General features: G+C 34.2%; 2 protein-coding genes across 3 annotated transcripts; one reads left to right on the forward strand and one right to left on the reverse strand.

The window, feature by feature from the left end:
• Nucleotides 1-604: 604 nt before the first annotated feature.
• LOC145628916 (protein MAINTENANCE OF MERISTEMS-like) lies at nt 605-3,535 on the reverse strand. Of its 2 annotated transcripts, XM_081681346.1 has the most exons (5): nt 3,238-3,535; nt 2,705-2,767; nt 1,412-2,512; nt 922-1,317; nt 605-830 (listed from the first exon to the last, which is right to left on the reverse strand). In XM_081681346.1, exons 1-5 carry the CDS (start codon nt 3,313-3,315, stop codon nt 702-704), a joined length of 1,767 nt encoding a protein of 588 aa, XP_081537472.1. In that variant the 5' UTR covers nt 3,316-3,535; the 3' UTR covers nt 605-701. The 2 variants fall into 2 exon arrangements, with proteins under 2 accessions (XP_081537472.1, XP_081537471.1); XM_081681345.1 differs by having other exon boundaries at nt 1,412-2,767.
• On the forward strand, nt 3,535-12,627 carry LOC145628918 (perakine reductase-like). Its single transcript, XM_081681350.1, has 9 exons — nt 3,535-3,594; nt 5,708-5,875; nt 6,488-6,700; nt 6,865-6,879; nt 8,185-8,342; nt 8,705-8,801; nt 8,926-9,079; nt 9,711-9,770; nt 11,917-12,627. Exons 1-9 carry the CDS (start codon nt 3,535-3,537, stop codon nt 12,048-12,050), a joined length of 1,059 nt encoding a protein of 352 aa, XP_081537476.1. The 3' UTR covers nt 12,051-12,627.
• Nucleotides 12,628-13,773: the final 1,146 nt, after the last annotated feature.

Here is a 13,773-nt window from a genome sequence, read left to right on the forward strand (position 1 = left end):
ATTATTTTGTACTGCATTTAGTAATTGCGAAGAAATAAAAGCCATTTCGATAAATAATGCTGGCAAAATATCCAATTTCATAAGACCACTCTCATTCATGAGCAAATAAAAAAAAAAAGGAAAATTTGACAAGAATAATCCCAACTTTGTCTCATTCGATAAAAATAATCTCAACTTTGAATTATTTTTTAAGTTGGGATTATTCTTGGTACTTTTTTTTTTTTACAATTTCTCATACACTTATGGGCTGAAATTAAAACTGAAATGAACTGAATTTATTGAAACTGGGCTCCTAATGAGCTGAACTTATTGGAAATGTGCTGAGCTTAACTAAAAATAATTTGAAGAGAACAGGCCATAAGACATACTCTATGATATATCTATGTAAAATCTTGTTTAATTCAATTTAACATGCACTTTTAAAATATCAACTTTTTATACTACTAGTAAACTATATTTATTTATATATTTATTTATTTGTGTTTCCAAAAAAAAAAAAAAAAAAAAAAAAAAAAAAAAAAAAAAAACTATTTATTTATTTTATCCTAATTAAAAAACAAAATTAGAAATACCAACAGGCAAATGAAACGAATGACAATACAAATATAAAAATTTAAGTCCAAATTATCCTTCAACTAAAAGTCTCGTTAGTTACAACGATAGTAATTAAATCAGAGAGATGATTAATATTACAAATGAGATCATTTAGCTATGTTCCATTGACGAATGAGATCATCTACTTCGCCAGCAACATCTCTGGTCTCTTTGGTTGGCATAATATCTCGAGCATCCATCCAAGGTTGTATGAGTGTAAGCATATGACTCATCCACTACATACGTATTAGAATTTAAGTAAATGTCAATGTTAAACGCAACCTGCAAATCCGGTGCATTTAAATTATAGAGCTAAATGATACTTACATATGCAGCGTTTTTGCGATCCATCGAACAATCCTCATCAACTAAATAACGATGTGATACATCAGAGAACCAATCATCATATTCTGGAGAGCAGGCACTAGGATTTGAATTACGCTGAAACTCGGAGAGAATTAGCTTGGATCCTCTTGGAAAGATTTGCCAAGTTGACTCAGTGGCCATGACCGGAAACTCAACATTATACAACTTGCTGTCCTCTGGCCTGTAAGCCTTCTCTGGCCTAGAAATTGAAGAAGGAATCACCTGTTTGTAGCCTAACTGGCGTAACACCCGTTCAGGCATATATGGCTCAATGATATCCTGATACCGAAGCCACCCCAGGAATAAGGTCCTTGGCACAATGGAAGCAGGATTAGGACCATAAGGCAGCCAATTCACCTACATGTAGAAAGTAGACAGCACAAGTACAAATAATTAAGTATAATACTAGCTTGAAAATGTGAAGATAATGTAATTTTTGTAAGATATATACCTCCAAGGCTGTCAAATAATCTAGATGGGTACGAATCGAACGTAGTCGGGCCTCGCTATTGTCCTCCATCTTGGTGCTCCACATAAGAGAGCGAGGGTCATTAGGGCCACAAGTTAGTCGTTTTTGGTGAGGTCGGAAACAAGGGAAGTACTCATATATCCATGCTTGTAGAAGTGTCAGACAACCAGCAATGCCATCACATGCACCCCGACTAGCAACCCCTAGCTGCCGGTACAGAAATGCCAAAGTTGCAGCACCCCACGCATACTTAGGAATCTTTCCTAAATCACAATCATAATTTACCTCAAGTATGCTAGAAGGTCTAATCCTACTCTCATTCTTATCAACAAATAATGAAGAACCAAGCATCAAAAACATCCAACTGGTGAACTTTGTATCAATATCACCAACCAATGTACCATCACGGCACAAAGCTAGAATAGATTCGATGGAGACACCATCATCACTCCAATGAGGTGTAGGGGGAACTACAAGCTCGTCTGGGGTCCTTCCAAGTAGCTCAGACATATCATGAATCAAATCCTTAGAGCTACTTTGGGAAGTATTCAAACAACCATCTACTGGAATGCGGAGGATCTGCCATACATCATGCAGCATAATCTTCATTTCTCCAAACGGTAAGTGAAAAGAATTCGTGTCAGGCTGCCACCGCTCCACAAATGCAGAAATCAACGGCATATCAATGTGTTTAAACATGCAAGATGGTAAGTGACTTAATCCAGTTGCATCAATCCGTGCCTGTATGAAAGGCAACACCGTCTTTTTCCATCCAACAAGAGCCTCACAAGCATTGGTTAAGTTGTAGCATTTTAACACACCCCTTGGTTTTCCTTCCCAAATCCGCCTAGCAACATGACCTCCATAGCTAGGAATGACAGAACCATCAGATGGACCACCCGGCATGTCTCCCTTAACAATCCAAGAATCATCAACTACCGGTTTAGGCTGATCACTAGTCTTCCTAGTACTCGTCTCATTTTCGACAAATGCCACTCCTTTACGACCTCCGTGTACAGTATAATATCTCCTTGGCAGTGGAGGCACCTTATAAACACCACCCTTAACCTTATCAACACCAACCTCGAACTCAGAATCATTTTCATACTCGTCCTCATCCTCATCCTCATCAACCCAATCATCCTCATCATAACAATCCTCATCATCAAAAGGGCGATTAGCCTCGCCGAAATGGGCATTATTGGCATAGCTCTTGGGATGGCTCAACCGTGCAGCCTCCCTCTCCCTCCAAACATAAGTATCATTACATCCAACTCGAGTTTGCATAGCACCAGAGCCATATTTCATGTTAGTTATCTCCCTTCCTTTCTTACCATACTACACACAAAGTAGTATTTATATAATCAATCATCATTATATTCTACCATTCAAAAAATTTCAGTAGCTAATACCACATTACTATTTACTTCGAATCAAACATGTAATAATCAATAATAACAACCATTTATTTGTTCTTTTCATATCCAAACTCAAAATGAAAAAAAATAAAAAATAAAAACCATCCTCAAAATGTCATTGTTACACACAAGTATAATTAATCATGTAAACAAAAATTTGACTTCAATCCCCTTAAAAAGAAAAAACCCCAATTTTGACTTAAACTTAAATAATTAATTTTGTATTTTAAATTATTTACCACACAAAAAATGAAAAAAAAAAGGGGGGGGGGGGGGTTATTCCAGCACCAAACACAAGAAAACAACAAATTTTCAATTTTTATTTATAATTTACGCAGATAATTAAACACAAATATTTAATCTTTGCAATTATTTGCAGAATAAACTTACAATCTGGGGGGCATGGGTTATCCCAGCCATCGCCGGCGCCGTCGCAAACCTCGCCGGATCCTTTCCCCGACTGGCCATATTGCTTTGAAAACGCCGGAAAGTTGAAGAGATAGAAGTAGTGAAGAGAGAGTAGTGAAGTATATTTGTTGGGTGAAAATGTGAGTTCTGAGTTGGGGTTTTAGTGTTTTACTGTGTAAGTAGGGGCAAAATGGGTATTTTGGATTAGCAGTAAATATCCCTTCTCAACTGTTTAATATTCATCAATTTCAAGAGCAAGAGGAGAGAGAAAGAGAGAAAATGGCGGCAAAAGAGGGAGTAGAAGTGGCAAGAGTGAAACTAGGTACCCAAGGTTTGGAGGTAGGGATGGCAACGGGTCGGATCTGGACCGGGTCCGGATAGACCCGAATCCAGATCCGTTTTTGTACATAGGATTTAGATCTGACCCGGATCCGTCGGGTCTAGAAAATGATGACCCGGATCCGGGTCCAAAACGGATCCAATATATTTTGCCTAATTTTTGCAATAAATGTAATGTTTGGGTCAAAAAATTTATTTCAAACTTACGTTGTTGGTTATTAAGTTCAACCCCAAATTAACCAACTTATACACTCATATTTTGAATTAAAATACAACAAAAAAAATACGATGTTACATATGAGCTAGTGAAAAAACAACGATGATGTATATAATATGAGCATCCAAAATTCATCTCTTGGAAGGGTTAATCTTTATCATTACTAACATTATCAACATTTTAAATAAAGAAAGAAACAATTTTAGTTTTTTTTTAATAGGAAAAATAAAAAACGGGTCCACGGATCTGGATCCAGGTCTAGGGCCCAGATCCAGATCCGTTTTTGTCAGCAGGACCCGGATCCGGATCCGCTGGGTCCAAAATTTGAAGACCCAGATCCGAATCTGGATCCACGGATCCGGGTCGGGTCCAGACCCATTATTGCCATCTTTATTTGGAGGTAATGAATTATACAAAACACCACATTTTCTCTGTTTTCAATTTCTACTTATTGTCTTTTTTGAATTTAATAACATTTAGGGCCTATTCTCTTACGTTGAAATTCAATTCTGTTCAGTTCAGTTCAGCTCAGCTCAGTTCAGCTCAGCTCAATTCAGTTCAGCTCAATTCAGCTCAGTTCAGCTCAGCTCCTAATTTCCTTCTCTTATAAAATATTTATTTCAGTTCAGTTCAGTTCAGCCGAGTTCAGTCAATGAGAACAAGCCCTTAGTTATATGAATTACATGATCTCTTTTCAAAAAAAAAAAAAAAAAAAAAAAAAATTACATGATCGTGATTTAAGATTGCAATTTATTTGTGTTTGAGTAATTGAGTTACTCCTTGTATGGTTGATTGGGTTTGGTCATTTCTTTTGATGTCTCCTTTATGGGCCGGTTTTACGTTCTAATTGGTCGAATTTAACGATTTGGGGTAAAAATGTTTACAAATGTAATTGAAGGGTGTTGAATTGAACCACCCTTTAACGATTTGGGGTAAGAAAGTTTAGAAATGTAATTTAAGGGTGTTGAATTGAATCACCCTTAACGATTTGGGGTAAGAATGAAAGTTTAGAAATGTAATTGAAGGGTATTGAATTGAATCACCCTTAACGATTTGGGGTAAGAGAGTTTAGAAATGTAATTGAAGGGTGTTGAATTGAACCACCCTTTAACGATTTTGGGGTAAGAAATATTAGAAATGTAATTGAAGGGTGTTGAATTGAACCACCCTTTAACGATTTGGGGAAAAAAAATAAGGTTAGAAGTGTAATCAAAGGGTCATGATAGAGTGAGTGATCATATGAATTGGTTATAGACTTTATAGTGTTGAGTTGCCGTCATTGAAGTGCAAATCCGAAAAATGTTCTGAAATGATGATATATAAATACTCTTTCTGTCTTAACATGATCTCCATAAATCCATAGTTCTTAATAATATGAAGTGTAATATGCCAAGAACATAATTAGGAGCCAAGACATACGAAGTCTATTTTTGTCTTAACTCCTTGGTCTATTGCATAAGCACCCAAAGGATATTAGGCAAACTTGCAATGTGATCAGAGAAAAATTAACTTAGACAGGACATACTGTTTAATTCAAGTACAAAGAAGACATTCTAGGACTGTTATTGTTGATAAATAATTTACTTGTTCTCCATATAACGACTGATTTGAACTGTGTGCTAGTGAATCGTATAGCAACTCATTTTAGCTTCTGTATACACTGGTAGATTAGATTTGAAGTCCTTGTTATCTCAGAGTCAGAGACGAAATATAGATTTAGAAACCTATATCATATCTGCCTATACGTAAATTCTGTCACCAAGTGCTTCTATTGTACATACTCATTCGCTTTTTGCTGATAAGAAAGTCATAAATTTATATTCACCTTTTGCTTAAACTGGATGAGGAGCCGAGAAGGTTTCTATTCAATTTAAATTTTTACAACATTTTTTGTAGGTCTTGAAGTTGGGGTTTGGATGCATGGGCTTATCTGGAGTCTACAATGCTCCTGTTTCTAAAACCGATGGAATTTCTATAATTAAGAATACATTTAATAAAGGAATAACATTCTTTGATACATCAGATGTGTATGGAGCTTCTACAAATGAAGTCCTTGTTGGTAAGGTATGCATTGCTCTGCATAACATTGTGCTTGTCGAGTTTTTCATGCTGCTTTCTCTTTCACAGATATCTCTGATAGGAATGTGTTGCATTAGTAGCTGACAAAAATGTGGTGTAACGACCATTTCCATCCTTCTTCCTTATGAATTAGCACCATTTGTAAAGTACATTCATCTATAGATGTGTCATAGGAAAAGTATATTTATACAAGTCTACGACTATGAAATGGAATTATTTCCTAGTAAAGACAACATGATAATTACTGTAGTTAGAGATTGTTGTATGTGACTTACATCCCTCAATCCTTAGATAATAATGCCACATATCTTATTCAGGCCGTCCAGTTACATGACCACTTTAGTTTGTAAACATAAAACTACTACATGGTACCCTTAACTAAGAGTTCCAAAGAAAGATTGCATTTCTATGATGGAGTTAGATTCAAAATTCCTGGAAGTAGTGAAAAATGACCCCAATAAACTGTGGCCTATTATGTAGGGATGGAGGGAATAATGATCCAAGGTTTTGATATGCTTGTTTGCCTCTATGTGTTCTTGCAGTTCTAATTCGACTACTGACATGTATGAAATGTACCTAAATGTGTACACTATGCAGGCGCTCAAACAGTTGCCAAGAGAAAAGGTACAGGTAACTACAAAGTTTGGAATTGTGAACATTGGACTACTTGGATATGGATTTATGGAAGTGAAGGGTACTCCAGAGTATGTACGTTCATGTTGTGAAGCTAGCTTGAATCGTCTTGGTGTAGACTATATTGATTTGTATTACCAACACCGTATAGACACTTCAGTACCAATAGAGGAAACAGTAAGCCATCTATCTAGTGTACCTTTGTTTATATTGGCTCTGTAAGTTATAGGAAGAAGAATCTGATTTTTTGTCTGAAGCATTTTTTTGTCTAAAAGTATGGTGAATCGTGTGGAATAATTTTCTCAATAACTTCCATTCATGTTATTTGAATGTGCTTCTAGATGGGCGAACTCAATGTTGTTTCAAAGAATACTACAAGAAGGGGGGGTTGAATTGTAGTACGAGAGATTAGCCAAACTTTTTGCGGAATTAAAATTAAGTTAGCTAAAGGAACTGAAAGATTAACTAAAAGAACTAAAGAATGCAAGAAAGATTTTACGTGGAAAACTCCTTGGCCCCAACAAGGAGAAAAACCACGAGCACTTGGGATTTTGGGAAAAGAATCTTCACTATAATAGGGCAAATGATCCTATTACAAGCTAATGACTCAAACTCAAGTTCCTCTACGAACTTGAGACCCTGAGGAACAAGTCACCCAACTTGTTACTCTTCTCTTCTCTTTCTCTGATCTCTTCTCACTTCTTTGTTCTCTCTTCTCTTTCTCTTCTCTTTCTCACTTCTCTTTCTCATACACAAAAGTTCACTCGAACTTCCCCATTCCCCAAATTACAACTCGAAAGAAAAATAAACTCTAGTATAAGAACATTAAGAACACTCTAATGAACTTGTGTGGAATTGACACTTGACTCGATTTGAAGCTTGAAAACTTATGTGAGCAAGGGTGAGTTTTTCCTTCTGAAATTAATGGCTATTTATAGATCAATAAACGCTTTGGAAAATCCTCTTTGTGCAGCAATTCCATTACGCCACTACTCCAACCCACTAAGAAGATCATGTTCCTAAAATTAAGGAAATATGAACTCCTCAATGTGCAAGACCATGACTTGAAAAAAATCATGGAGGAGTAGGCCGCAAGCTTTTAGAAAACGTGGGAGATTTTATTTTCTAAAGATATTTTCCGAAAATCAGAAAAAGGAATAAAATAAAATCTTTTTAATTTGAGAAAAAGATAAACGTTTAAATGATAACAGTTTTCCTAAAAACTAGCATGCACATATTTTATCTTTTAGACCAATTCCACACAGATTTTTCGAGTGCCATTTAATATCTTATACTTACATAAATCCTAAAATATAAAAATATATTTAGTCTTCATGTTCTCTGATGAAGCTTCTACTCCGAGGCTTCTGTTCCTTAGAAGGAACTTCTCTTCTCTGATGAGGCTTCTTCTCTAAAGTTTCTGTTCCCTGAGGGAACTTTCTCTTCTCCAGTCTTCATTTCCGAAGCGCCAGTTCCTGTGAGGGAACTCTTCTATATGACTAGCTCTGCTTCTGGCCTTCTTGTTCCTCATGGTATTTTTACAAGACACTTCATTCTCCTAGTCTTTGAAACTGAGTACACACTTAAACAATCAAGCATTTATTAGTTTGTAAGTAAGTGAGGTTGTGTCATCATCAAAATCATTAAGTCCAACACTCAAGAAACTAGTTGAAGAAGGAAAAATTAGATACATTGGACTATCAGAGGCTAGTGTAGACACAATAAGAAGAGCACATGCAATTCATCCTGTGTCTGCTGTTCAAATGGAGTGGTCTCTTTGGACACGTGACATTGAAGAAGAGATAGTTCCCATCTGTAGGTTAGTTATTCATGTATACTGCTAATAATTATCCACATATTCCAGTGTACGATGCTTTTTTTTGTTAGTACTTATTGAAGTTACCATGCATCTATCCGCACTGTTACTGTTTCTTCATCTTATCTTTTTCTAGAAGTTCAAATCTCATTACATGTTATTACTTGCTAAAATTTGTAGCTTATGTTTCTATTTTCTTGGGTTGGTCGGAATTAATACATGTATACATACATACTTTGTATAACATATAATATATAATTGCTTGAAGGGTGTCAAGATTTCTTGTATGTATGTGATACCGTATTTATAGTCTGTATACAAAGTACATAACTAATGAGTGTAAACCTGCTATTTTTTTTCAACAGAGAGTCGGGCATTGGTATTGTTCCCTACAGTCTTCTTGGTCATGGATTTTTTGGGGGCAAAGCTGTCGTAGAAACATTGCCAGAAAACAGTATTCTAGTATGACAAAAGCTGATGACCATTTTGGATTTTTACACATCCTTTCCCTTCCATCTTTCCCCTCCACCTGGCCATGAACAAGGGTTGTTGAAGGACTTAAGTGGCTATTATTTCATTTTTCTAGACTTCACATCCTCGGTTTCAAGGGGAAATTTTGGACAAAAACAAGATAATATATTCTCGGCTGGATAATCTTTCAAAGAAATACGGATGCACTCCAGCTCAGCTGGCGCTGTCATGGATTCTGCATCAAGGGGATGATGTTGTACATATATCTGGTGAGTGACTTTATTCACTCTAATCCTCAGATGCTATGTGAAAATTATTCATCTATCAGACCTGTGGATTGGTGTGATAAAAACGTTTTTTTCCCTTGTTTGTGAATTGCTATCATAAACAACTATATACCTTGTGAAATGAAGACACTATTCCATTGCCTAGAAAAAGACCTGGTGCTAAAGCTCCATGAAACGTATTTGCGCTTGCTGAGCTTTAGGTGATATCACCCCTGCACTTGGATAAGGTGGTACTGCTGATAGCTAGGCAATGGCTGATGCAATTACCTGCATGTACCATTATTCTTCTTATTTTTTATTGGAGCCGGAGGTGCACGTTATTAGTTTCCCTTGTGCACCACGGACACTGTAGGAGGAGCTTCTATCAGATCTACAAGATTTGCTGATGGAATTTTACTGATCAAAACTATCATTTTATCGATAGATTTATAAGCTAACGAAAACAAGGCCTTACTCTTACAAAGATTGTGTTCTCACTTTAAAATGATTTGTTTGCCTCTTAAACGAACAATGACTAGTTTCTTCTCAAAAATCGCACTTGAAGTCTGTTGCTGTTTCAACAAGGTCAGTTACTGATTTAGCACTGAAATGTGGAAATTAAAATGCTCTGCAGGGACAACCAAAATTAAGAATTTGGATGTCAATCTCGGTGCCTTGAAACCGAAGGAGTTAAGTGCACACTAAGGTACTCAACTTTAATAAAAGTTGCAATTAGAGTACCCTAGTTGCAAAAGTTGCAAAAAGGGTACTAAAAACTTACACCGTTAAAGTTCCATCACTTTTCTTCATTTGGCCCAATATGTAAAACTTCCAAGTTTAGTCAGAAAGGTATTGAAACAATATATACACTTTAATGCCGCCTTTTGATTTTTACTTCCAACTCCCAAATTAATCTCTTCCTTGAGTCAATTTTCTTCAATTACACCTTTTTCATTGTTTTTTTATTCCAATTTTTCACTCTATTATCATGGTTGAAGAGAATAATCCATGGCTTGGACCACACTTGTCTCCCGCCAAAGGTATGCTACTGTAATAAATTTTTAATTTTTTTACTTCTTCTTTTTGTAATTTGTGTAATTTCATTTGTTTAATACTTGTTGTTGATAAAATATAGTTATAATTTTGTTTAGGATTGTGATTATGTTGCTATTAATTTTTTATTTTGGGGTTTAGGGTTTTGTTCTATTTTAATTTTCTTTGCAGTTTAATTTTTTTTAGTACGAATTTTTGTTTAAAGTATGAATTAATAATTCTAATTGAATTATATAATTCAACAGTGTATGTGCTTGAATTGTGATAAAATTTCAATCTTTTTAAATTTGAAGTTGATGTAATGAATAAATTTTAATAAATGAAATGATTTTTTTTTGTTTCTTATTATCACTCTTATTTGTTTTTTTTTATATGTTGTTACAGATTTTCAACTTAATCCATGTTTGATAGTGCACCATGGTGGATTTTGGTCAGTTGACAGTGGACTAGCCTGAACAATATGTGAGTGATTATTTCAGAAAGGGCACATACATGAAGGCTTATTCATACCTATTGGAGCCTTTGAATAATGCTGAGACATTGGTTACTGCCCCCCCCCCCCCCCCCCCATTGAAGAAGGTTCAACATAGGCCTCAGACAAAAAGGAAGTTACAAGTAGGTGAGGTAACAAAGTCTGGTAAACTGAAAAAGGTGGGCATTGTTATGACTTGTAGCACCTGTGGAATTCAAGGACACAACAAGAAAGGTTGCAAAAATGTCCCTAATGAAAACATAAACAACAACAATGGGCCATCTGACAACAATGAACAGATTAGTTCAAGGAGTATACCAATGCACAATAGGGGTGTGGGAGTATACACATATCCTAGTGGATATCAGAGGATAGCAACTGTAAGTGTCCACTACATTATTCATTAATTTTGCTTAACTTGTAACAATCTGACTATTATTTAATGTTTATTTTGTGTAGCCTACAAGACCAATAACACAACCTGCATTCAATTTAAACCATCTTAGACCATCAGCAGTCTACTCAGACTTTGAAGGAGAGCAAAGTGTGTATTCATTTAGCCAAGAGTATCACTGGTCACATACTGAAATGGGATCACAACACTCACAATTCATCACTACACAAGGCCTACAAGACTTAGCAATGGCTAAAAGAAATCAAAACAGGGGAAAGTAAAAGTAAGTTTACTCTCATGTAGAAAATTCTTTTTTTTATTGCAATAGTTTAATGTAGAAACATATACGACAATTAGTACCTTTTTTTTTTTTTTTTTTTTTGAGAAACCACGGCAATTAGTACCTTGTAGTACATATTTAATTAGTGTTTAATTATTCACATTGCTTAATTATATTAAAATGAAAAAAAATTAAATCAAACTTTTATGAATTGAAAAATGGCAGTTAGTACCTGGGAGCAAAAGTTACAAAAATGTGCGGTGGAAGCTTTTGGAATGGAGCACTAGCAATCTTGATCTTCAAGAAGAAAGACCTTTTGATTTTATTTTATTTGATTTGATTTTTTTTATTTTTTAAAATTGGACAAAGCTGCCTTTTTTTTTTTTGTTTGAAGAATGCTACCCAGTTGGACCGAGTTGGTGTTGATTTGACAGTTGGAAATTAATAAAAACTTGGTTTTGCAATTATGGCAGCTAATTTATTAATTATTTATTTATTTTTTTTTTTTTTTGGTTTTGTTAACAGCATACTTAACATAATGTGTTTAGAGTACCCTAACTGCAACTTTTGCATCTAGGGTACCTAAACTGCAACAATCATGCATGAAAGTTTAGTACTCATGACTGCACTTAACTCGAAAGCGAAGCTTACAGAAAAAGACCTGAAAGAAATTTCTGATGCTGTACCTATCACTGAGATTGCAGGTGACATGACATATGCAGGCTTTAGCTCCAAGACATGGAGGTTTGCAAATACACCCTTGAAACTTAATTAGAGTGGAAGCCAACCACTTCGCTGGAAACATTTAGGATTGGGGCATTTACAAGGGCATTGAGATTTTAATTACTCCATCTAATAGTCAAGTCTTATTACTACATTTCTTTCTTAATCCATACTATATTTCTAACCTAGAAATAATGTAAGCATCTAAGCATGAAATACGCTGGTTATAGATTATGGTTGCCCCATGTTCTGCTTAAATAATTCATGTAAGAATTTGGAAAATATGTTCAACATTTTAAGCAGCTTGGCTCTTTTATGCTATTATCTGTTAGTGTTAGAGTATTGAAGAATTTAAGTAAAATTTCTGCATTTATTTATTTTATTTTATTTTGTTTATTTTATTTATGTATTTATTATTATTATTATTATTATTATTATTATTATTATTATTATTATTATTATTATTATTATTATTATTATTATTATTATTATTATTTTATTATTTTATTTTTTTTTGTGTGTTCATGTGAACTTTGCTAAACTTTCAATAAAATTGTGTGCAAAAACAGAGGGCACAAATTGAAGTGTTAGTTCAGTAGTTGATTATATAGTTATATATCTTCATTGAACTACAATTAGAAAAAAAATAAAATAAAAATCCATGTTGCAGATTATAACAGGCCATTGTTAAATAAATTACAGAAATATTGCACTTTCTGGGCGACAATTTCAAATTTCCAATCCTATATTATAATCCCAGCCTATAAGATGAATATCATATTTTATGAACTATAGTCTTATGACTTATACGTCTGATCCATTATATTATTAATAGTCAAAGACAGGAAGAAGAGAAGTGCAAGGTTGTAATGGGCAAGAGAAGAGCGGGAACTTGAAGTTCCAAGGGTCAAACTTGGAAGCCAAGGACTTTTTATTATACTACCTCCATTAAATGTTTTCTGCAACTTTGGAGGGGTTTGCGGTTTATGATGCAAAATTTAAGAGGCAAATATTAGAGAAAGTTAAGGGAATGTAATACCCGAATATTTTATGATTTTATACAATATATTTTATAAAAATATAGTTTGTTTTTATTTATTATATAACTTTTCAAATCTCATATTTTTATTTAGAGTTCGTAAAGTTTTAAAACCCTATCTTGTTTAAATAGCACTGTACTATTCAAAACGTATATAAACTATTTTAAACCCTAAAAATATTCTCTAACTCTCAAAAGATATTTTATATAAAAAAAAACGAAAGCTATTCCTTTTTTTTTGCGTGAAAATCATATATGAAACCCAAGTCTTTAGCATTATTCATATACTAGGTTAGATCCCGTGCCATGCATGGTAATTTCAATATTTATCATTAGTTTTTAATACAATTATTTTACTATAAAAAATAAAATTTAATTGCAAAAATAGGATGAAAGTTTAATTACAATTTTTTTTTGAATCTTTAAAGAAAACAGAGGAAGAAATGCATGCAAGACTAATAAAAATAACTATGGATTACATTACAAAGTTATAGATAATATTACATTATTGTATTACATGACTTTGTTCCCGTCATAAAATATATAAATCTTTGTTGAATGTGTACAAATGAATATACTTGCCAAATAGAAAAGAAATATTATTGTAAAGTAAGTATTAAATTAAATACTTCTCTAAGAAGCTTTGGCAAAAAAAAAAAAAAAGGCCTTTTGGAGGGAAAATTTTTAACCAGGTTATGACAAGAGTCATTTCTGGTTTCGCCTTTAGTATAGGTAT

Source organism: Chenopodium album, chromosome 4 (genome assembly GCF_948465745.1).
Source record: "Chenopodium album chromosome 4, dcCheAlbu1.1, whole genome shotgun sequence".
NCBI classification, from domain to species: domain Eukaryota; kingdom Viridiplantae; phylum Streptophyta; class Magnoliopsida; order Caryophyllales; family Amaranthaceae; genus Chenopodium; species Chenopodium album.

Coding starts and splice junctions, on each gene's coding strand:
- LOC145628916 (XM_081681345.1), bottom strand. CDS start 3,315: ATGGCCAGTCGGGGAAAGGATCCGGCGAGGTTTGCGACGGCGCCGGCG. Junction 2,768..3,237: donor TAACCCATGCCCCCCAGATT/GTAAGTTTATTC, acceptor CTTTGTGTGTAG/TATGGTAAGAAAGGAAGGGA. Junction 1,318..1,411: donor ATTATTTGACAGCCTTGGAG/GTATATATCTTA, acceptor TTCTACATGTAG/GTGAATTGGCTGCCTTATGG.
- LOC145628918 (XM_081681350.1), top strand. CDS start 3,535: ATGGCGGCAAAAGAGGGAGTAGAAGTGGCAAGAGTGAAACTAGGTACC. Junction 3,595..5,707: donor TAGGTACCCAAGGTTTGGAG/GTAGGGATGGCA, acceptor CATTTTTTGTAG/GTCTTGAAGTTGGGGTTTGG. Junction 8,343..8,704: donor GAGATAGTTCCCATCTGTAG/GTTAGTTATTCA, acceptor TTTTTTCAACAG/AGAGTCGGGCATTGGTATTG.